This window comes from Anarrhichthys ocellatus, unplaced genomic scaffold (assembly GCF_004355925.1).
Source record: "Anarrhichthys ocellatus isolate YVR2014 unplaced genomic scaffold, GSC_Weel_1.0 scaffold29, whole genome shotgun sequence".
Classification (NCBI taxonomy): Eukaryota; Metazoa; Chordata; class Actinopteri; order Perciformes; family Anarhichadidae; genus Anarrhichthys; species Anarrhichthys ocellatus.
Genome location: NW_022280059.1, coordinates 1,665,192 through 1,690,436, shown reverse-complemented (window position 1 = coordinate 1,690,436; position 25,245 = coordinate 1,665,192). Strand labels below are relative to the sequence as shown.

Below are 25,245 nucleotides of genomic sequence, written 5' to 3'. Positions count from 1 at the left end.
GCTGCTGCTTTCTGTCTCCTCCTCCTCCTTGACTCTGCTGGTGCCAGACTTCTATTTACTAAATGCTAAACCTCGAGAAAGAAAAATAGCCCAGAATAAGAGAGTGGCAGGACGGCGACAGGAGGCGAGGTGCATCGCGTTCCCCGGCCTCCCGGCCTCTCGCTCCCTTGGACGCCCTGCGACGCTTTATTAGGCTTTTATTCTCTGCCTTTATGAATATGCAAGTTGTTCCCTGTGAGGCGTCTGCAGGACTGAACAGAAAGTATTTATGACATAAAATGAAAAAAAAGCATAAAAAATATATATACAAATTACAAACAAACATACAATGATATATATATAAAAAAAAACATTAGTGCAAAGTTGTAGAAATACAAAAATCAGCATTAAAAAAATAATAATTACAAAATGTGTAATAACACTGTGCTTGAGCCAAAAGCAAAGACGAGGAGCTTATCCTGCCGTTTGCCCTGGGTTACTCCACCATGTCTGTACCGTCCATCAGTCCATCCTCCTGCCTCTGATTGTTCATACCCTCTTTGTTAGACCAGGACATCTGTCCCTTTTTGTTTGATCAGTACCTCTGTCTCTCTTTGTTAGACCAGGACCTCTGTCCCTCATTGTTGGACTAGTACCTCTGTCCCCGTCGAGCAAAGTCTAAGTCCTGAGTTATGACAAAAGAAGTGAAGACTGGTTGAATCAGGACTTTCACAGGCGTCTCTCCTGCTCGGGACGAAAGCCTTGCGTGACCTGTAAACGTCTCGTTGTGCTTAATGGGCAACTAGCAGTACGACCCAGAGCGCTACGCTAGGCTATCATACGACTGTGGATGGTAGACTCCTCATTCAAAACTGCTTCAAACGAAAAAGTCCCAAAAGCCTGCAGTGGAATGATATTATCTTTGTACATTTTGGTCTCTTAATTCTTTTGTTATTACTTATTTAAAAAAATATAATTTCATTCATATTCTGTTGCTGCTGTAGGGAAAAAGTCTTCTAACTTCAGGTTTGGTGAACTTCAGTTGAGGGATTCCTGTCGTTAAACTCTTCTTCATGAAAGAATATAACCGTAGAGCAGCCAGTGGTCTTCATCAGATGATGACACCGTCAGTGAAAGAGACTCTGCGGCTTCTTCCTGTCTTTTCCTGCCATTTTTTGCTTTTGAGTTGCACAGAAGCAGGGGCTCGGATGGGTGAGGGTTCTCCGTCAAAGGAAGACTTTCCTCGGCCGGTGCGAGTCCTCCGCGTTAGCGTTCAGGCCTCTGAGTGTGTTTGGTTGTGGATTCAGCCTGGCAGTGTCTGAGCTGGTTTCACAGAGACTTGTTGTAGCTTAATCACATGGAGGAGATCGATCTGCTGTATACAAGCAGCTGTGCAGATCCGGTCTTTTATTGCTATAGCGACTGGGAATGCATTTCTCTGATTGTGCTGCAGTGTTCGTGGGCAACAATATGTACAATATGTAGAAGAGAGAGGAAATAATTCCGATCCTTCACTTCCTCGGAATGCCTTCAGCTGTGCGTGCATTTGTGCAAAAATCTGTATGTCGGGGCACATTAGGGTTTCTTACAGTCAGTAGCAAGAGGCTGGATCTCGGTTCTTGGACTAGGGGTTAAGGGACCGCACGCTTTGGCAGTGACGAGTCATGTTTTAAGAGTGGAGCCATCACTGCCAGGGCATTCTCTTGGACGCTTCCCTGTCCTCCAGCAGCTCCACAGTCGGGGTGGGAGCTGGCGTGGGGTTGGGAGTGGAGTGGCAGGATGGTTGTAGAGGCAGCGTGGCTGTGGAGGACGACACCGGCATGTCCAGGCTCTCCAGGGAGTCCGAGAGGGCTCGGTTGGTCTCGTGCTGGGGACAGAGGACGTAGCGGTTGGGTTGGTGGACCTCCACGGTGGTCACGGAGTCCAGGCCCTTCAGGCAGAGAGGGGACGGCCCTCCGGCGGGGTCGCGGCCGCCGACGGCCCCTAGCTCCATGGAGGACTCGTCCATGTTGACGTACAGGATCTCGTCCGGGTCCTGAGTGTCCGGCAGATCCTCGAGGGCTTTTTCCAGCTCGCAGCACAGGGCCTCGAATGAGGGGCGGTCCTTGGGGCTCAGCAGCCAGCAGGAAAACATCAGGGAGTAGCTGGAGGGGATGAGCAAATGTTAACTTCATACTCAAAACATGTGAAAAACATTAACACTTCACTGTGTTGGTCGCTGGTTGCCTAATATTTTCCATTAAACTGTCATATTTTGTATGGAATTTGTTTGGACAAGACTGCACAAATTATAGTAATTTATTAAGATTTATTGTTGTTAATATACCTGGATTTCTCCAATACCAATTCTATGTCTTCTATTTGAATTACTTTTAACTATCTTTTCATGCTTTTTACAAACTAGGAACTTGCTGGCTTTGAAAGTTATCTGAATTTGTCCTATAATTAAAACCAAATTATATATTCCCTTCTGTGGAATATTCCTAGGACATCGTTAATAAATCATAGGAAAAAAGCTGCTTTTCAAAGTGTTGTTTAGCAGTTTAAGGTGAAATTAATTTTCAAAATGTAATTTAACAAAATCATTAAAATATCAGTCTCAAGCATATTGTGAGGAAGGGTGCAAGCTTTTGTTAAATTGGAAGAATCTATATTTGAAAAAGAATGGTTCAGTAAAGTGTTTTTTAATCTTTATGAAACAAAGCATCATCAGACCTCTATGAAGAGCAGATAGACTTTAGACTGTTTTTAGCCTCTAGCCATGACTGGTTTAAAAAGGTATTTCCAATCAGAAGGCAAAAAGATTTCCAAGGTACTTCATTATCAGCTGCCAGCTATCAGAGAGCGTCTTGTGTGGAACGTGAGAGTGAAGGAGGCAACACTCACATGCTGTCCAGACAGTCTGGAGGCTGTTTGAGACGGTTTCCTTGTCTCAAGTAATCATAAATCTCACTGTTTTCAACGCCGGGGTACGGAGTCTGGCCCCGCGTGGCGATCTCCCACATGGTGACTCCAAACGACCACTGAGAGAGAGACAGATAGTGAAGAGGCGAGGGGGAAGGGTTAAAGAGGTTTAAACTACCTTTAGCTTTTACACACCTTGCCACACACTTCTCAGTTTTTAAAGAGTAAAAATGACTCAAACTCTATTCTCTGGAGGGTAAACTCTCCTATAACAGCTTCATGCCTCACTTATCCCTTTAACATTACGGTAACCTTCAAGCAACAGTCTCCCAACATCTTCTTTGTACCACACTCAGCCCCTGTAGACATGAAAGGTGGCTGTTAAAGGTTTGCACAGTACTTTCTTCCATGTCAGACAACTATTCCAGTGACAGCTTCCGTCTGGTGCTGTCACTCTCCTTGAAACTCCAAATATTTGCCTCAAAGTAATGTAATTAATCATGTACTGGTGAAATAATGATTGATTAGGAAACAATACAGCGTGCCAATGAGCTGTAGAGTAGGATGCTTCCGATCGTCGGATGCGTCGGATCAGGGCCTTTAGATGGAGGTTTTGATTTTTGTTTCTGCTGTGAAATTAACCACCGCTGAAACAATCCAATTTCAGCAACAACTTCAGCTCTTTTTGAACCTCAAAAGATATATTTTAGAAGAGTCACTTTATCTTTATCCTAACTGTAAACTCAAGCCAAATAACCCTAAAATATATTGTTAACCTTGTAGGAACCGGTCCCCTGATGGGAGGGGAGTCCCCACAATGTTGAACTGATTTCGGGTCTAAAACAAGCACACACACACACACACACACACACACACAGGTGAACTCACCACGTCGCTCTTGGTTGTGTAGACGCGATCGGCCAAGCTTTCGATAGCGATCCATTTGACGGGCATCTTTGAGATCCGGCCCTGCCTGTAGTAGTCTCCGTTGTAGATCTTCTTGGAGAGGCCAAAGTCGGCCACACAGACATTCATGTTCTCGTTCAGCCTGAGGCAAAGAAACCGCAGTGTTACAGTGCTGCATTGTTGGGAAAAGAGGAATGGTGGAAAATAAAATCTCACATGCAAAAGTGTCATGACTTCGCTTCTCGCAAAATCTACTTTTGGTTCTGTTTAATCAGCTCTTCAAGAGAAAGAGAAAGTGATAAAACAAACAGCAACCGAGAAAAGTGGAAGCGGGGGAAGGTTGTTGTGCTTACATGCAGTTGCGAGCAGCAAGGTCTCTGTGGATGAAGTTCTTCCTGCCGAGGTACTCCATCCCTCGGGCAATATCGGCCATGAACTTTACCAGCATTTGAGACGGGAGGTACTGCAGGACAGCACAGAGACAACAGGGTTTTAGTCACACACTCACACACAGCTGACATTTCTTTCCTGTACAGTAGAGGGAGCCAGAGTCCGACTCTCTGAACTGAATGCTCTCTGCTCCGGGTACTCGCCTCCTCCTGTGGGAAGAGCGAGGCTCAGCGCCGCTGTGTTTTGTGAACGACTCCAGAAACTCGTGGATGTTTCAACATTCTGCAGGATTCTTGTTTTGATTAGGCTTGTGTATCTCAACCCCGGCTCTCCGGGGACGTACTGCGTGTAATAGTTCTCGATTCCAAAAAAACATCTCATCCGTTAATAAGTGAAGCTGCGGAGAGCAACGACAGACACATATCTTGTGTTTTCATGAAAAAAAGGTGTATGTGGGGACTGTAAAAAAAATACTGTACTTGACGTCTTTGTTGACCTTTGGATCCCTTTTTGCTGACAGACATTCAGGTGGACTTATAAACCCTGAACCCATTAAGCTGTTAGTGTGGGACTGTGTGCGTGTGACTGCCTGCGTTTGCACGTGTGTGGATGTGTGTGTGTGTGTGTGTGTGTGTGTGTGTGTACGCGCGCTGCTTTCATGGCTTTTATTGTGTGAGATTGGACTTACCACGGGACAGTCTCCCAGCCTCGAGTAGAGCAGATAGCTGTGCAGGTCTCCGTGTTTCATATAGGGCAGGATGACCACGGGGGAGGGGTAACCTTCACTCTCCACAGTCTGCAGACACACACCTGTGAAAACACAGCAGCTTAGTGTTATACACACTACATACATCTTCTGTGCTTATAGAAGTTAACACAATGTCTCAAAACTGCTCAGTCTTGGATTTGCTAATTAAAGAAGTCTGTATTTTAAAGGGTCAGTTCACCCAAATTACAAAAAATAAACATGTTCTCACTTACTTTTCGTGGTATTTAATCATGCACATAGTTATGGTTTTATTTGCCCAGGTTTTTGTCTCAAACATTTCGTCTTTACATGGACAGCGTCCTTCTTACTCTCGATTATCTACAGAAAATGCAAACCAGGACTATTTCTTTTGGTAGAATGTAGTTCCATTTAAAACTGTTTACAGTGTAGTGTAATTTATAAGGGAACCTGAAGAATCCTCAGGAGCTGACCCGTGACGTGCCGGGCAGAATGAATCCCTACTCACCTAGAAGCCTCATGACATTGGCATGGTCAAACTCTTTCATGCAGGCCGCCTCGCGGAGGAAATCTTCCATCTCTGAGCGGGTGCAGATGGCAACTGGGGAAGAGATGATATATGTGGTGAGACGATTTTGTATGACTTGCTGCACACAAAATATATTTAACTTGATTCCAATTCTGTTAGTAGTTTTTACCACTAAGTAAGTTGAAACTGGCAGAAATGGCAAATTTTCCCAATCTTCTATCCCTAAAAATTCATCTTTTTCCGCTTAACAGTTCTTACACAATTGTCTTTACTTTGCCACTGCGATTCAATGTCAATGTGGGGTCAACTTTTTCTTCCGCCAATATTCTTCACAAGCTGCATAGCTATCTGTTTTTCGATAAAAAAAAAACGGAAACTTTTGCCCCCCAACACTTGTTAATCTCCGACCCGAGGGGATGTCCATCAATTGGCCTGTGTTTCCCAAGATGAAGGGATTCATTGTGGTGATTGCTGAGTACTTGCACTGTCTACTCACTCTTCATAGTCTTCACTGCAACTTTGAGAACAGCCTCCTCCTGAGTCAGCAGCCCCTCCATCACAGAGCCAAACTCCCCTGAAGAGAGAGAGAGGAAGACGCAATCAAACACCCAGTTTAGAAGCAACATCAAAGACGGACATGACATTAGTGCTATAGCGGATAATACCTGACTATAAACCAACCCTAACATATTACGCCACGTTACATATCAACCCCAGTCTTTCCTTGTAATACGTCTGACACAACCGACCAGAACAAAGCAGTACCTTCTCCCAGCGTCTTTCCCAGGGTTAGTTTATGTCTGTCCACCATCACGTCTTGGAGCTTCTGCTTCAACTCGTCGCTGATGCCCAGGCTGTTCACTGAGCAGAGGGGGAAAAAAGAGGAATTTTAATGGTGTGTGAGACTCGAAGCAATTTAATGAACATCGCAGAAAAGAGAGAAAAACAGCGTGACTGTAAAACCACAATGCTCGACGCTAAGCCAAAGACAAAGTGTTGATAAACACTACCAGCTTGAATAACAATGGAAATAGGACTATAAGTAAACTAAAACCACCTTGTCTACTTGTAAAACTTTTAATTGCAGAAAAATGATGGTTAACGTGGGCCTAACATTACATTATTTGGCTTTTTATTAATGTAATAAATGATTCAGTATTTTAATGCACAAAGTCCTGTTCCAAAAATACTTTAAATGTCAATTATTATATCTTACAAAAAATCAAACAAAGATTTTGTAAAAGTAAAACAAAAATAAAACTTGAACTAAAAATGCCAACTTGAACTTCAGCGTAGCGGAAAATAGAGGCGAAAACTATACAAAAATAAAGACTAACTCAAACTCAAAAACTTTAAAAAGTCAATTGTGCAGAGAGTGTGTGACTGTTCAGGCGCGGGACACGTGACCATGCGATCCCACAGGGGACCCGGTTGGGGAGCTGAGGTCAGAGGATTTGAGCTGCTTTGAAAACATCCCTGGCTCTCCTCAACCAGCTGGCTGTCAGTGAGCTCTACGTTGGCGTGCAGACTGCGCTACAGACGCTTAGCTCTGTTTCCACATCTGGGCCGGTGACAAGGCAACGACATGCACCAGAGATCCCTCGTCCAGCTGCTGCTACACTATCAATCTGCCAATGCGTCCGACAACAATGTGCTCAGTCCACAGGCATGTTCCAACACATGCTGGAGCGACCGGTTATTAGTCGATGCATGCCATAAACCGGAGCCTCTGGAGTTTTTTTCCTCGACTGTGTCCTGAGAATTGGCCCCAAATCACTGGTCAACATTAGCAGCGTAAATCCCGCCCAAATCCCTCCAATCTGACCCCTTCTTTTATTCCAGGGAGCTCCCCCACCCCCCTCCATTCACTCCGAGTACAAATTATCTCAACATCTCTTTTTTTCTTCTTTTTTTTTAGGGGCTGGTCTGATTTTACGCACTGAATAACTATTTTTTGCCTTCCCCCCTGGCCTCTTTGTGGCTGCAGCAAGCTGAGACTTGCCTATGAGAGGTTCAACACAAATATCGCACATACACCTGGGACAATGTCACGGCCTCTAATGGGACCCAGCTGTGTGAAATTTGAGTTTGCGCACTGTGTTCACAGGTACGTATCTCTGTCTGTAATCACGAGGACTTCGCAAGGGGAGGGGGGGGGCTGCTCGCTGGCGATGGCACACAAACCAGTGCTAATCACATGCTTTGTCCTCCACCAGTACAAGGTCCTAGCTCCACCTGGAAGAGACCTTTAAACCCACCCCAGAGGTGACGTGACCGGTCATAGCAGGTCAAGGAGTGGTACGTCGATGTCGTCTTCATTTCATCTTATAGCCCCAACAGTACAAGATCCTAAAATGTAGCCAAATTTAAATCTAACGTTCACGCCTGGTCATGCAGCTCCACCAATGGATTTACTGCACATCTAATCGATGTGACTATGAAAAAGATGAAAGATTGCTTTACAGATCAGAAGGGCTACAGTGTTGTTGTGGAGTACATCAGTTGACTTGAACACTCCAGGGCTGCTTTCACAGCTGTGGGGCTGCGTTGTTCGCGTTCCTGCCTTTGATCAACCAAAGAAACGCAAATCCCATCTCGAAACGCGGAGAACAGAACCATTAGTGTGCCAAAGGAGATCCTTCCCTTGAACTGTCAGATCGGAGCATAGAGCGTGAGAGATGATGCTGTTCTGCTACCTTTGTTTTTGTGTATCACTATCTATCCCGGGGACAGAGGCAGGTTTGGGCACGCTGAGAGACTCGTCTCTTGCTGCTTTAGGGGCAGTCGGGAGGGATTATAAGTCTTCCTCACTGGCATGCAGGGGCAGGGAAGGGGGGAACTCACGTGTTGCTTCTGTGGTCCTGCGGCTGTAGGTGCGGCGAGCGCGGTACCTGACCACCAGCTCTCCGCTCTCCATCATGGGTTCGAACGCCTCCCTGCGAACGCAAAAACACAATGAGAGGCCTCGTCCTGGCAGATTGCGTAAACACAACTGTCTTCTACTCCGTCCAAATGCATCAGCATGCATGCAAAAGTGAGGCAACTGATTTTTTTTTGGGTTTGGCACTGCTATGGCGTCCCTCCCTTTTCACCCAGGAGGAGCGCCAGCAGCAGCCCATATACTCACCCAAAACGCGTCTCCTTGCTCCGCAGCTTGGCCACGTAAACGGCCATGAGCACAGCTATGGACACAGCGCCGGCGACGGCCATCACCACATACCACCAGTGCCAGGAAAAGGCCGGGGGCGAGGATGGACCTGAAGGGGGAAAGGAAGGGCGTGTGGACAGAGACGGATGAGGGTTTAGTCATGTGGGTCTTTTTAGGATGATGGACAAAAAGAAGAGATCATGTTTTGATTTATTTGATCAACTGAACAGAGCCAGTGTACAATTTGAAATTAAATTCCCTTTCTTCATTCCATGGTTATTTCATGTTTGTGATATCTTCTCGCAAGGCTTGTAAAGAAAACAATGTGTACTTTTTACACACATACGCAGCATTATTGTGAGGAAAACTATGTTTCAGATGAGGTCATTCCTGCCCTCCATGTTTGTTGAGTTACATCGAAACAATTTCTACTGACTAAAAGTATCATCCTTCTTTTCCTCACTCTCAAAACATGTACTTTGTCTTCGAGCTGTCCCATGTCCCCAAAGCCGCAACTATTCTTTCACAACCTCCACCCACAGTTTTCAACTTGTCCTCTGAATTCACATCCCTCCACCCCCCCACCCCCCTCCCCCAACTTCTCTTGCCTCCTTTTTTTTCTGCCATTCTTGTTGTTTGAATTGTCTGTCTGGCTCTATTAGACTAAGCAAACAGAGATGCTGCACTGTTCCTGCCCGTTATAAATATTTATGATGCATCTCCCCATTCCACCCCTCTCCCCCCCTTTCCCGTCTCTCTCTCTGAGATCCTCTCTTCTCTTTTTTTCTCTCCCTTCCCCTTTTTTTCGTGAGATACACAGGAAGGAACTCTCTGGAACCCAGAGACAGAGAATAAGAAAAGAGAAGTCCTGTGGTGAAAAAAACAACCTGCCATGAGCTCACTGTCACTGTGTCATTATGTGTCACTCTGAGAGGTCACAGCAGAGGGTGTTTGAAGGTTTGTATGTGTGAAGCCGGTCATTACTCACCCTTAAGTTCCTCCATTTCTGTGGGAGTTAAAAAAAAAAACAGAGCCCATGTCAATATTTTGGCGCTGGTTTATTTATGCAGAATATATGAAACATCTGACATCTTGGAGGAAAAAGTGATTACGGTAATTTTAAAGTTAAGGTCAGACTATTCCTTACAAAAATGAAATAGGAATCTTAAAAAGTTATTGCATATGTTTTCATTGGCAGTTTTGACACTTCTTGTCACTCACCGGGATCAATAAGAGTCAGGGTCTGTATGGGGGTCCAGGGTCCTTGCCCCGCCCCTGTATAGGCGCACACTCGAAAAGACACATTGGAGAGGGGGACGGAAACGTTGATTGACAGCTCTGTGTCCAGGGCGGTGTTCACGATAAACTGTCAACAACAAGAGGGAAACGGTCATAATGAAGCAGATTAAACACTTTCTTTGTATCTTTCGGAGCGACGTCAGACACCATCGCCTCATGCGTTTCGTTTATGAGCGTCCCAGACTGACCTGCTGCGTTGCAGGCGTGCTGTACTCCACCAGGTAGCCCTGGAGCTCTCCGTTCAGCTTCCCCGGAGGCCCTTCCCACGTCACCAGCACCTCTGTCCCGTTCAGCGCTGCGCTCACGTTGACCGGCGGGTTTTCTGGCACTGAAACACAAAGTGGCAAAAACACAACTTGAAGGCCTTTCACTTCTCACCCAGTTACATGGATTTTTAACTCGTTCTCAGGGCGTGGCGGCGTATGTGTCGAAGAAGTCTCTGGGTATGAATGAGGAGCCCGCAGTGCAGTGACTGTGGTGGCCCGGGGCCGGGGGGGGGGGTTAGCCAGGCGTGTGCTGTTTTGACAGCCTGCAGCCTCGAGGGTGTGGACAACTACAGCAGCTGGAGGGAGAAGATGTTCAGAGAATGTGGGGAATTTACCTTCATTAGGACAACAGAGACTAAAAGCTAAGTGGCGATTAGCCGAATTCAGAAGCCGTGGTTGGACGGCCTCGGGTGGACACACGCTGTGTCCCCCTCCTTCATGCTGACCCCCCTCTTCTGTCCATCCCGATTTCTGCTTCACTCTCTTCTTTGGCCTGGCTTTCTCTTTTCTGGCTCTTTGGAGCAGAGAGTGAAAAAAAAGGCTGCTGGCAGCAGAAACACCCAGGAGAGACAACCTTAGCTAAAGAAATGCTAGAAGTAGTGAGAGGAATGTGTGTGTGTGTGTGTGTGTGTGTGTGAGAGTGTGTGAGAGTGATTGATGCTCTGAACAACACATAGATCCAACAATCTTCTCGCGAGGAGACGACATCGCTTACTTCCTTTGTTGCCGTCTGAGTTGGGGCTCTCTTTGTCTCTGCAGGCTTACAAAGTCACACAAACTAGCTGGATACCCCCACCCACACACACACACACATACTCAAAGTCAGTGTGAGTTTGGGAAACATGGCCCAGCCTATATGGATGATGTTATCAGGAAGTGTTTGGAGGATGATTGTTTCCACATGCGGCCCCTGCTCTGCCTGCCAGCGGCAACGAAAACAACCTCCGAGTGCGTCGCCTCCACCTACGATCCGTCATCTCCCTCTCTCTCTGCCTCCTTCTCCACCCCTTTGTTCCCGTTCCCCCTTTCTCCTTCCCTCTTCATCTCTCTCTCTCTCTCTCTCCCTCCCTCCCTGTCTCCCATCCAACATGATTCCATCTCCTCCTTTCCAAGTCCTTTCTTCTCCCTCGCTGCCCTCTCTGTGGTAATGCCTCTCTCTCTTTTTTTTGTCATGGAGCTATGAGAGATGTTAACTGTTGACGTAAAACTTTGTGTAATAAAGGGGGACAAACAGTTGAAAAAGCTCCAGTTGAGAGATTTGGGGAGTTTGAAAAGGAAAACCCCAAAACTACACGTGTGCCGCTGGTTCTGAAATGCAGAAACTACAGAGAACAAACCTGTTGTTCCTTTCTCTTCCACATGAAAGCAGCCCAGGGCTTGGCCAGAGGCTGAGAAACAAACACTTTTGAGCCACAATTAGTTCACAGCAGACGTGGTTAACATCTGCACGGCTGCATGGCTTCACGACTACCGTTTCAAGCTATCGGAGAAGCAGTGCCGGATAACCATTTGAACATCACTTCTCTTTCTGTGCGCTTCATCTCGTCCTCCACGTGGGTCAACACGCGGATGGAAAAGGGTCACCCCTCAGCCAAAAGCATTGACTCATAACCCTGGGATCTGTTCTCCATTAATGAAAACAAACTCAGGCAGAACATGTTTTGGAGATCAGTCAAAGCACGAATGTTAGTGTCATCAAAAATGTCTCGTTTAAACTTTTATGGCAGACTGTCTTTGGTCCTTTGTATTTTGTTAGCTGGCAGTATTATTAAACAAGATTAAATGTGACACATGTGAATGTTTTGTCCCTCGTCATTGCCGTGACTCACTTCCATCGGGGCGGTGAGTTCGGGTGTCCAGTAACTCTGGACTAATTCTGGCGTCACTTTAGGGGTGCAGACAGATGTGTAGAGGGAATCTGCCTCAACAAACTACTTAAAAAGTACACAATAACTCTTGTTGATTGTTGCCACGCCCGACCTTTGTCCATTCATTGTCTTTGTTTCTTGGGAAGAGGCATTTCTGGATGCGTTTACGGAATAAATATGTCAACCCCCCCCTCTTCTCTTTATGTTCTGTCATCCTCTGGGGAAAATAGTGAGCTTTGGGAAAATAGCTAAATGAGTGTTTTCTCAAAGCGCCCCCTTCCCTCGTTTCCTTGCTCTTCTATCCATTCCTTGCCTTCTCCCACCATCAACCCGCTTTTCTTTTCTTTTTTCCCACAGTGCCTATAGCTGTGTGCTCTGGAAAGGGAAATCAGAGGTCATCTGAGGTCAAAAAAAGGGGGGGAAATGAAAGATGAAGGAGTGAAGAAGCTTGTTGTTTGCTTGTTTGATGCAGGAAAATAAGTTCCACAGAGCCGTGTGTAGGATTTGAGGTTGGAAAAGACTACTGCAACAAAATGAGAGCATGCTAGCGCCGTCTACTTGAGGGAAATGGGGGTTGGGTATGAGAACCAAAAAAAAAGAGCTGGCAGGAGAAGAGTGTAATGAAGTGAAAAACTTGAGAATTTAAGGGAGGAACAGCAAATGGGGACAGCCTGTGCCAGATTGAGACACGTAAAGAGATAGTGAAGCACATATCTGCACAATTTCTTCATGAGAGACGAAGACAGAAAGACAGTAGAGCCTTATGGGAGTTCAAACACAGTCTGCAGCCTTGACACTAAAGAGAGAGATGTGGAATATAGTCTGAGCGGTCTACCTCTCCCCTTCATTCTCTCACTCCCTCTGACCTTCAACACCTCCTGAACCATCTTTGACCACCAGCTGAATCTTATCTTCTGCTTTTTTATTTTTCATCTTCTGACTCATCAGAGCAAGTGCAGAGACAGCTGCCGGAGATGAAACATAAATGGTCGAAAAGGATGTTACATAAATTGGCAAAACAGAGGATTTTATTTTCCACTGAAACAAAACTTTCAACTTTGGTGAATAGAGAACTGAAACTTGAACATTCCGACTGCAACCAGGGTATCTCAAAACCACTTTTTGTCCTTCTCCTTTACAGTAGGAGTTGCTACTTCTCCATTTTCCTATTTATGTCAAACACTATGTGCTTAGTGTTTTCGGATTGTGAGCGGCTTCCATGATGGAAAGCCCCCATCATCCCTCCTGTGGCACATCTCTCCTCTTAGCGGTTTCCATTCCTATTCATCCAGGGATAGAGACGGTGTGAGCTGGCATGGAAAATCCCACCTCAGTTTAAACTCCCAACACACGGCAGCCTAGCGCTCCAGTTTGGACGGAGTGTTGCGATCCTAACTGAGTTCTTTCAGGATTATTTTAACGTCCACCCTCTCCCTCTTCCCGTCTCCGCCTAATCTGTCCCCGCAGTCCCAGTCAGCCTTCCACCTCAAGAGTTTACATGTGAAAGCTCGTGGAGGTACAGTGACTGGTGTCTGGTATTCTTCATAAACACAGACTTAAGTTGAAGGGGCACAGGAAGGAACGTAATGACTAACAGTGCACTGTAACTTGACTCTCTGACTCCTTTCTTATCCTGCTGAATCAAGCTGAAAAACAGTCGACAGAATTAAAGCTGCAGTGAAGTCGATTCACCTCAAAACAAGCTCAGAAAATATGTGCCTTTAGGCAAAAAAGAAACACAACAAACGCTGCTGAAGAAAAGACTATTGCATCCCAGGCAGGGGCCACTGTCGCTGACATTTTGGAACCAATGGAAGCTTGAATTAGAGTAATGGGGACAACATTTTTTTAAATTGGTCCAGTATTGAACGCTGTGGTCGACAACTGCTAAACATTGTTGTCTCCATTAGTCACTTAGACAAAAGAAACATGGAAAAACAAGGTCCAGGCTGAAAAACACAGAAGTTACCCTTTAATTTAGACTTTCACAATTTTGATCTGGTAAAATCGAAAAGCAATAAGAAAGCAACACGCATCTTTAATATTTAATCATTAGGCCTGCACATTGAAGGTACTTCAATGTTATATGTAAAATACACTAACTCAGCTTTGAAATGTTCAAATGCTGCATCAGTTGCAATTTGCCGATGAACACTAGAGAAAAAAAGCAGGCTCTGTAAGGCCTGGTATTTTTTCAGATGGTACATCCATTTTATATAGGATACACATAGGACTGCGTACGTAATACTTAGTTCAATAAAATGATCTTTGGCACAGGCCAAAAAGGCGGATCAATGGTGCCTGCTAGCTGCAGCGTAGCATGTGTCTTGCACTGGTTACAGTACACAGCAGGAGTGGGAGGAGACGACTCAATCAGAAGCCAGATAGCACAGCCTTGACCTGGACTCACTTCAGAGGCAGTGACCCGACACACACACACACACACTTCCAGGGTGAAAACAAACATCTCCTCAGTCAGCCGGAGGACTCACCTCCTTCTTTGGTGCGCAGCTCCACCCAGGGCGACCAGTCAGATGGGCCCTGGCTGCTGTGGCAGGCCACCCTGACTGCGTAGAGGCGGTGGGGCTCCAGCTCCCCGATGAAGTGCGTGGCTGGTGGGACGTTCACATTCTGGTTGTGGATCATTTTATCCGGGCCTGCTGCTGCGGACTCTCCTGAATGTTTGGCCTGGAACATTTAGATAATAAACTTAAATTTGTTACATTGTTTAATAATCTTTATTTCCCACTTTTATCCCCTAATATAAAATGTGCTGCTACATATTATGTACTGCGAGTTGGGCAACCTTTACACTGGATTTCAGATTGAGTGACCAGATTCTGATTGTGATCTGTTTCATTGCTTTTTGGCACAAACAGGAAGAGGACGCTGTTTTTTAAGTGCCAACACACATAAAGCCAATAGGTAGAGGCGAATACAGTAGAAGAAGAACTGGTGGGTAAATTTCTTCCAACACGTTCATCATTTTGAGCAGAGCAACAACATGTAGAAATATAATTTTTGTAATGGATTCAAATGGAAAGTGTGTCCTTAATCAATACCATCAATTATGCTCTTCTTAATTATCACTATTTTTATTAGCAATAAAACAATTGCATGGAAAGATGGTTACAGTAGTGCTGAGTATATATAATTCAAATTACTTGCGCATGTTAGAAATCAACATTTGATAATATTTAACTAAATGTGTAGATTGGAGTTGGTCTGCAGGAGATACGTTTTTTGTTAAGAATAATATGTCACAGCTTTTAAAGGAGACATATCATGCTAATTTTCAGGTTCACACTTGTATTTGGGGTTTCTACTAGAACAGGCTTTAATGTTCAAAGAAAATGATATAAGTTTATAGTATAGAGAAACTTTGAATTCCTGTTTCTGTAGGCTAAATAAGTTTTGGAGGTACTGTGGAAGAAATCTGGGAGGTTGGAGTCCCTGTGCTTAATGGTGGTGGAGGATGGTCATTAAGTGTTAATTGCCAGAGATAGTGAAAAATCTGCCCCATTGTTGTGTCGAACGTGAGCCAGGCTCAGTGAGGTGCACTGAAAGAAGAACCCATCGGCTAAAAATCAGAGTCACAAACCTGCTGTCTCTGCAAACTCACTATGGTAAACACGTTTAAAGAGGAACACAAAGGGAGAAGGGGGAAGAAAAACCCTGGATTGCAGCAATCTTAAAAACCACATTAAAGTTGCCGGTCTGGCGCATAATTGTGGCTCCTGCAGGCTGCTGGCTGCACTTCACAGGGTGGGCTTTACAGTAAGAGCTGGAAACAGGTCTATAATAGCCACACAAACAGATCAGGTGGGTGTGTGTTCAGCTGGTGCTGCTGTGCTCTGCTTTTGACAATGCCTTTTTGAAAACAACATGAGTATTCAGAGGGAGCTGGGTGGGAGAGTTCTTCCACATGGCGTGAGTTAGGTGGTGTGACGTCCCGAGGAATATTAAGTTGTGTGAATGAGGACTGTGAAAGAAGTGTGTGTACGAGAGAGCGAGTCATTCCCGACTCGGTGAATCACCGTCCCGCCTGCAAACAAGTGTGTTTAATCTAATTGTGCGGATCAGCTCTGAGTCACACTTGAGCCTGCATTCCCCTCGTATGGCTCAGACCCTCAATACCTGCTGTCACTGCACTTCCCCTGTTTCCTTCTTCCTTTCCTTCTTATTGTCTTTCTTTCTGTTTGTTATGCCTCATTTGTGCAGCTCAGTAACATCTCTCTGCTCAGAAGCTTTTTTCCCCCGTCTCTCTTCGGCCCCGCAATGAACTGTTAATTCTGATTTTTGCTCTGCCGAAGCCGGCCCCTCGCCTTGTTCCCCAGTGCGGGGAGGGGGGGGGCAAGAACAGACGAGAGGTATAAGGGGCAGCTTTATTAGAACCAGACATTTAGGGGTGTTGCTGCTGCACTGCTCCCTTCTCCAGGGGAAAATGCCTCCCCCCCCCTCTCAACTACGAGCTGCAGTGGCCGCAGAACAGAAGAATGGCAGAGAGACACTGACAGAGAGAGAGAGAGAGAGAGAGACAGAGAGAGGGAGTGGTCCTACACCAGATTAGTCCAGGAGGCCACTCTCCCAGAGCGAAACCTGATCCACTAGTACACGAATAAAGCAGGGAGGGGTAGAGGATGAGTTAAGAGAAGAAAAGGACAGCAAGCTCCTCTCTTCTTTGGGGTTAGTTTAACATGCAGGTCAGACTCAGCAGTGACTCGTTTTCTCAGCTAGTTGTTGTATTCGCCTCCTCTCACGTTCATCTCACCTGGACAGTGCAGCGGACTATCGGGTAGTCGCCTCCAAAAGCGGGCTGCCATGTTAAACGGAGACTGGTCGGTGTGATCTCCATGGCTTCCAGGTGTTGAGGCTTGGACGGGAGGACTAAAGAAAGACACGAAAAGACATTGTAAAAAATAAAAATAAAGATATAACCACAACAATGTTTAAACAGGAATGAAGGCTGACACGAGTGCTTGTGACACCTACCAGTGATGGTACCGGATCCAGAGGTGGCCACTCCTTTGCGGTTATGGGCCTCACAAGAAAAAGTGCTGGTTCGGTTCAAACCTGGACAGACAAAGAGACAACATGGGTGTGTGAATCGGGGGACATGGGGGGGGTTAAAACTAAGAGTCCTTGCTCAGCATGCTGAGTTGCACATTAAGTCAGCGTGAGAAGCGGTGTGAAAGTTCAGACTGGAGTGAGAATAATGCGAGGGTAATAGTTTCCATAAGGTCAGGTGAACTCTCTGTCAACAGTGTTGTGATTAGTTCCGGGCGTCAGCGTGCGTTTGTGGATGTGAAAGTGCATGTTTGAGAGATTGGCCTGCACAATAAACATCAAATCCGCCATTTCGTCAAAACCGGACCAGTCACAGCCATTTAAAGGAAGAGACTTGTCCTGAGAAGTTTCTGTAAAACATGTGAATCAACAACAACACCTTACCCACCCTATCGGTAATGCAAAGCCTTGATCCGTACACATTTTCACTGTTTTAAGACTTTCAAAAATCCCGCTACATTGTCTGAACACTGATGTAGAAGATAAACATAATTGAAAATAATCGATACAAGCGTGCACGGTGAGCACTGATTTGGTGATTTGCAGATCAAAAGATGTCTGGGTTGAAACTGTGCTACATCTGGTTGAAAAGGTTAAGTCTGGGTTACATTTGTTTCAACACAATTTCATTTATTTATTTCTGTTACATGCTGTCCAAACATTATTAACGTTATTTCTAATCTGACGTCTACAAATTCTTCAACCAAACTTGGGCGAAGTTGTCTTTTGACCTTCAAATCCCTGTCAGGGTGAAGACTGTCTTCTTAAACCAGCTTCGCACAAAGTCTAAGAATGTGGAACTTCACTTTGTATCAAAAGCCCGAAACTCTCTCTTAAACTAAAGAATCTCTTTTTCCTAAAAACACTGCATGATTGTGGTTCTTCGCTCTCGCATCGAATCTTTTCCCGCCGTGTGCTTTTGAGAACAAAGAGAGCGGTCGTGTTGAGGGTCCAGGTGTAAAAAGGGCTGAGCTGCTGCCTTCGTGAGGCTGGGGCTCCTCTGAAGGGGGCGAAACGCACTGTGACACACACACACACACACACACACACACACACACACACACACTCTGATATTCAACAGTGAATGAGTACTCTCACAAAGTGACTCACAGCGTGCTCACACACTCGAACCCTTCCACAGCACAACACAGGCTCACACACACACACACACACACACACACATACTGAAACATGTGACACTCAAGTTTTTAACCACTGGTTATCTAACATGCCGACATTGTCAATTAGCCAGACTCTCACAGAACCGCGCAGTGTGTGTCGCTCTGCGCTGACAGCACCATGCCTCCATTGTGCTGGGGCCGGAAAAAGAACAGGGGGTACGATCCTCGCTGGGTGAAGCAGGAGGATTGTGAGAGAGGGAAAGGAGGGAGGGGTGAGGGGTGAGGGGTGAGGGATGACCGCTGGCGGTGTGGGAGAATGAAGTGCTCATCGGGCCATCTCGAGATTGCGCCACTCGCCCTTCTGACTCTTTTCCTTCCCCATCAGAAAACCGCAACACAACATCCCCCCGACCAGCTGAACATGTCATAATCGGTCACTGGGAGGAACTCCTGAGCTCACGAGCATCACAGTGTTGACCAATGGTGTTAATGTCAGCTGGGGATGACAGAAGACAGGCCTGGTGCTTCCTTTATGGTGACTAAAGTATTGGGACCGTGACTCACTGAGCTCATCATTGTTTTGTTTATGTACTCCAGCATATTGGATTCACAGCTGCAACTAATTTTGTTTTCATTGTTAAAGCTAGCGTGAGCAATGTTGTTTACAAACTATTTTTTGTTCGATTTGTTGAAATCCATCATTCTCATTCTCATTATGATGATTTCGGCGGAGAGTGGCTTTGGAGGGAGGCCTGAAGAGACGGGCTGGCAGTGTTGCCGACTTGGCGACTTTCTCGTTAGATTCAGCAACTTTTGGAGCGAGTGCTGCTGTAGCTACCGTCATTGGAAAACAGTTGGCAACACTGGGCTGGGTGTTTTTTAGGATGGATGATTTTGAAAATCGAGCTCACTCTTGCTGGTTGCTCCAATGTGACGACCCAAGCTTTAGTTGAACCATTTTTTAGGTGAGTTTAACAAAGTTATTTCACAAAATGTTCCACATCAGTGAAAAACACCCATCACAATTTCCAACAGCCGATGTCTTCAAATTGTTGGTTTTGTCGGATCAACAGCGACACAAAAATATTTTTTTGGCCCAAACCATTGTATGTTCTTGATTGTTGTCACTCTGACCAAAAAGCAAATTAATTTCTGCTTCTCTGGGATTTTAAACCCTCTATTATTGTGCAATTCAAGTTGTTTAAGTGCTCTCCGTCCTACAGCTTTTGGACAAGGCACATAAAGAGCTGTGGTTGCTTCACTGTCCATCAGATGTGGTTGGAAACCACCTTAAGACTTGAAGCTACAGGGAGACGTGTTGCCCTGGACTTCTTAATGTTTGAAATACGTTGAGCCGTTTCTTTTTACGGTTTACAGCATAACAAGATTATTTGTCTTTGGACCTGTGGTCAGCCAGAGCAGCTGTCCATTCCAGAGACGTGAGTGTAGGTTACCGTCAAGCGGGACCTGGTCATCACTCCGATGCTCCGATGAGTCAAACCAGATCCTGCAACCGACCGCTGCCTCCTGCTCCTCCCTCCCTCTGGCTCAGCCCGCTCTTCCTGTCCAATGGACTCAACACAGGCCAGCTATCTGGCAGGCAGCTGTTTGCATTCAAGCCTCTGTCTTTTATCTCCTTCTGCCCATCTATTTATCTCCCTCCAGTAGGCCCTCTTGCGCCCGCTGCTCTGCCTTAACCCATCAACCACACGACCACAAGGCCCATCCCCCAAATGGATCCGATGGCACCGTGTCAGCCAACCGGCTCTCTCTGTGAGAGAGTGGTTATTTTGATGGTTTTGTTTATACCAGCGAGGGGGCATTTGAACCTATAGAGGATAGTTGCTGTGTAGCTGTTGAGGCAGAACATTGTAATCTATGATATAGTCTAAAATACATTCAATTAAAAACCGATCATTTTGAAATTGTCTTGTTTCTAGTCATTTTAAAACTCTGCTACTTGGGGCCACAAGCTGCTGACAGCGACGTCTTACTTGACTAATGTAGTACTGAAATGAGTCGATTAATTAAGTGACCGTCAATAGTTTTGATTATCAATTCATTGTTTAACTCTTTTATTGAGCAAAAATGCCAAAAAACGTTCTGATTCCAACTTTTCAAATGTTTTTGTTTTGTATCCAATTGTAAACTGAACATCTTTGTGTTTTGGATCCTCCGGGTCCCACTGGCGAGCCTCCGGCGACGGTTACCGCTGATAACGGTGTCGCGACCAACGGTGCCATCACGGAAAGGTGGAGCCCGCCCTCTGGTTCCCCCTCAGGTAAACAATGTTTTGTCGTAATTAGCACATTGAGAGCCGCGTGGAGGCAATAGAAATGCTCCCGATCTCGTATAAAGCACCTTCCAACAAATGCAGTCCCGGACTGTGTTACTGTTGGCTGATCATTTAGCCCTCGAGGAGTTGATTGAGGCTGCATGTTTTAATGGGTGTGACTATAAGCTGTGTGCACACGGCCTCGACCGCTCAGCTAACAGAGGGCGACAGACGTTACCTGTGAGGTTGAGCGTGGAGGGTGACAGAGCCACCGGGTCATCCAGGGAGTTGAGAGGAGCGCCGTCCTGCAGCCAGATGACTCTGACCGGCTCTGGAGGACCGTGGGCCACACAGCTCAGGCTCAGGGATACGTTGGCCACTATAGACATGTGCTGGGGCTCCACGGAGAAATGAGGAAGGCCTGAGAAAGAATAAATTCGCTGAATCAGGGTCTCGACTCAACTTCCAAATACAGCCGTGGTGCTTATTTTTGTAGCTGCCTCTGTGTACACCAGAGAGCCCCAGATGAACTCACCCTCCAGCTGAACGCTCCCCTCCTCAGACATGGTCTGGTGGCTTTCGGATAGAACAGCACATCGATAGGCGCCCATGTCGGGAAGCTGGACCTTGTCAATACTGTTGTGTGCATGAAAAGGAATGATTTAATAGGCGATATAAAGATAAAGCAATGACAAACCAAACTGATGAAAACTGGATGATAGAGGCAGAAACACGGTCAGACCCTGATTACTTTCTTTGCACATTTTGCAGTGCAATCATACCAGGATTAAATATGTTTTTGTTTTGCTCGGGTTATGTCATTTCTTTCAGACTTCATTTCAAACTGCTCCACAGCAGCTGGAAGTCAACGTGGTGATGTAATCCAGCAACAGTACTCGTTAAGCTAGGTGAAAGGATAAGGTGGAGGAACAGGAAATAAATCCAATCACAGCAGAGGCATGAGGAACATTTTTAGGCCAGGTGTGGCTGCCGTTACAGACGGATGAACCTTTATCTTTTGAATCTCACGACAAAAGCAGCTCGCCTGTTCACAGTAGAGTGAAAACCCGCCGCCTACCTGAGCGTGCTCATGATCGTCCAGCTGTCGCTGCCGGTGTGGACTTGGAACTGGTTGGTGTCGGCGTACAGCAGCGGCACGCTGTCTCTCAGCCAGAGCACATCAGGGGGGTCCTCCTCCTCGCCCCCCGTGCCCTTCAGGGTGCAGTGCATTGTGATGGGTTTGCCCAGCGAGGAGATGACGGTTTTGGGGCTCCGCTCGAACTCCAGATCTTTGATTAAGAGAAAGAGAGAGAGAGAGAGAGGAATCAGGATTAGAGGTTAACTAGAAGGATAAATAAAGACTTGTTTTTGTCAGTGGTTGCGTTAAACTTTACACAGAGAGTACACATTTATAACATGGTAGCATTTTTTACTGCCATATTTTAAAACAACAGCCAGCTTTCCTCCTGTTATCCTACTGTAAAAAGGCGACCTCAAAGTTACACCAACATTGGCTTATTCATAAGGACTCTTGTGGACACAGTCAAATCAAATCGTCTGTTTTGTTCGATTTATAGTGACACAAAAACACAGAGAAGAAGCCAATCTTGACATTTGAGAAGCTGTAACCCTCCCACTTTTGGTTTAATGAACGGCTTAAAGGCTGAATCGATTACCAAAGTTGTTGTTGACTCATCAATCAACCAGCTGATCTCCTCGCCACCAAAAACTTCAACGTTTATTTGTGGTGGACAGGTTTGACTTGATAACATGTGATAACAGACAGGTGTGTTTATCCCCCCCGCCACACTGAGCCCCGTCCTCTTGTGCCCGCTAACAGGGGGGCTGACCTGAAGGGGACCGAGCTGATACTGGGACAAAGGCTCCTTGTTGGAGGACGACCGCTCGCTCAGTGTCGGAGCACGGAGAGCTCAACACAAACACTGAACGTATTCAGGGTTTCTCTCGAACCGCAAAGATGGGCCTGTGAATCTGTTCAACATCCTTAAAAAAGGGTTGTGCTTTTTCTTAACTTTGAGACATTCACCAGAAACGAGAGGCATTCCTGATGATGCTGAGGAGTGCGCGCTTTGTCAAAGGCCGTCACGGCCTCGATCTTAAACACAAAGTTGGCAAGGATGCATGGGCCTGGATCTCTCCTGCAGGAATCTTTCCTCTACAGCATCAAATAAAAATGCCAATGACAGAGCATGCCAAGGCTCTCCTTAACTCCTCGATAAAATATTAGGAGAATGTGCAAACTTGACCTTTGCATCAAGTTCAGGACGACAATAAATCACCCCTTGTTTCACCGAGCGACGCCCATGAAGATTTTCTCAAGCTTGTCAACCCGCCCTCCTAGTCTGTTTCATGGCCGACCTTCGACCTCTGACCCCCCCCCCCCAGAGGACTCCGCTGCAGCCCATCTCACGCAGACACGCACATAATTCAACCGCTGACAACAGACATGTAGCGTAAACAGCACACTTTAACAGCACTCGTTTTACCCGTGAGCAGAACGCGCCCTCGGTTCTGTAAATGTGCGTTCAAAGAAGCTCCTTCTTGGCGATGGATGAAGGGGCCCCGCTGGGTCGCTGCCCCACCGCCTCTCCTCCTCTGTGTGATTTTCTTTGCCGTTAAAAGTCATTCCTCCCTTTTATTTTTAAGCTTGACCGAGCCCTTTCATGAATCAGCGTGGCCCTGACTTTGTTTGCCTTTTTTTGTCTCAGTGCCATGTTGAACAAAAGCAGCCCTACTTTCTTTCTCTGTCTCTGAGAGCTGCATTCATATCATAATAAGCTCCTAAAACCTTTTTATGAGAACGAGAGGTAGACGGTAGAGAGAGAGAGCAGGCCCTGGTTAACCTCTGTGTGTGTGTGTGTGTGTGTGGCCCGTCTCTAGTGATTCATTTGTGCTTCACTACTCCATCTCCTCCCTTTTGTCCCCCGAATTCCCTCGAGGTCCCACACTATTTTCCACCCCGCCTCTACTCCTACTGTCTCTCTCTCTCTCTCCCTCTCTCTCTCTCTCTTGTAGAAAAAGTTAAATGTCAGTGGACATAAACATACCAAAAATACCCGACACAGTCCGAGCATTTATCCTCCCCTCTCTCCCTCCTTTTATCTTTCTGGCTTTTTAACGCTATACGTAACTCAGGCCCCTCCATTCACTGCCGGGCCTCTGCCCTTTTCTCATTTGGCCTCCCTTTTCATGCCATTCTTCGGATTCATCGCTCTTGCCCCCTTTTTACCCCATCCATCATTCCGATGCTTGGGTCTGAGTCAGACCGGCTCTGACTCACAAACCAAAGCATCCCCCCCCCCACCCACCCACACACACACACACACACACACACACACCCTCTTCATCCCTTACATCCCCTCTCACTCCTGGGCCACAGCTATCCCTGCATCCAAATAGGAACTGAGACGTCGGTAAAAAAAAATCTGTTTGAGAGCATCGGCCATGAGCTTATAAATCTCTGCGGTGTCTCGTAATGTCTGTCCCTCTTGGTCGCACATCTGCTGAGGGCAGAGGCGTAGCTCCCGCGGAGACAGCGTGACTGTAATGGTCAAAACACATGAGCCGACAGGTGGAGGCCCCTGTGGGGACCCCGTGTTTTCGACCCACTGCGGTTGTAGCCGTCTGACTTGATTGTAAGAACAGATCAGGACTTCTGAGTGATGGTTGGTTAGACCACTGGGGCTGCTACTGACCATTATTTTCTCGATTAATAGTTTGCTCTATAAAATGTCAGACAATAGGGAAAAATGTCCATCCCAATTTCTCAAAGTACAAAGTGATGTCTTTAAATGTCTGGTCAGTCCAAAACCCAAATATATTCTGTTTAATATAAAACAGAAAACTAGGAGATCTCCATGTTTCAGATGCTGAAAACAGCCTTTTCTGCCATTTCTGCATTAAAAATGACTCATTATTTATATATTATGAAGATTATTTGACACACAACAAACTGATTGGTCGACTATTTGTTGCAGGCATGTAGACCAGCAGGATTCCACAGTCTGGTTTTCTGTAGAACAAAACCTCTCTCCTTGTTGCTCTGCTACATGCCTGTGAACTGCAGTTCCCAGTGTTGTGATTCTCTCACTTCCCAGCAGGATTTATTTTAAGCTCTTTCCCTGCCTGGAATGCATCTCTCGAAATTCCACAGTATTCTGGAAAACAAAACCACCACTGGAATCCTGTTGTAGATACTGGTTTGTTCCCAGTAAGTACAACAAAAAGTATGCAGAGGTGTTCATGCTGCACCTGATCTAGAAAAAAACAAACACCAATGAAGGAACTCTCCTGCCCCCCCTCTTACGTGCTGTCACTGAACCATCACGAGGAGCTCGAGCCTGATCGAGCCAATGAAACTAATCGTTCACTTGTCTCAAAGGGCTTTATGGGCGTAATGAATTCCTTCATGTCGGCCAGATGTTGGGCTCCCGCTGCAGCCACCCCAAAGCAAATGTGTTTAACAAGTTAGGAGCAGAATGCTGACTGGGCTAATTGCTCGTTAGTTTGTTTTTCCTGTGAAGCTGACTAATCACAGATGGTTAATTGTGAGAAAGACCGCTGCGGCTGCTCGGTGCCAAATGAAAACCTTTACCTGTCAGTGTGCCGCCGGCTACTGGCCTCCAAGCGGAGAATATGACGGCGAGGAGCAGAAAGGACCACTTAGACCCGCTCATGGTGTCTCCTCCTCTGAGAATGTGCTTCATGAGAAGAGCAGTCATCTTGGAAACGTCCCCGGACTCCAT

The 25,245-nt window shown here is 46.1% G+C and overlaps 1 protein-coding gene across 1 annotated transcript; it reads right to left on the bottom strand.

The window, feature by feature from the left end:
- Window positions 1-96: 96 nt before the first annotated feature.
- axl (AXL receptor tyrosine kinase) lies at window positions 97-25,245 on the bottom strand. The gene is made up of 20 exons (XM_031863585.1): window positions 25,095-25,245; window positions 21,558-21,768; window positions 21,015-21,115; window positions 20,718-20,900; window positions 17,009-17,089; window positions 16,788-16,903; window positions 14,509-14,704; window positions 10,071-10,210; window positions 9,805-9,949; window positions 9,572-9,589; window positions 8,563-8,692; window positions 8,280-8,371; window positions 6,201-6,296; window positions 5,932-6,009; window positions 5,415-5,507; window positions 4,868-4,989; window positions 4,143-4,252; window positions 3,772-3,931; window positions 2,866-3,002; window positions 97-2,123 (listed from the first exon to the last, which is right to left on the bottom strand). Exons 1-20 carry the CDS (start codon window positions 25,243-25,245, stop codon window positions 1,664-1,666), a joined length of 2,820 nt encoding a protein of 939 aa, XP_031719445.1. The 3' UTR covers window positions 97-1,663.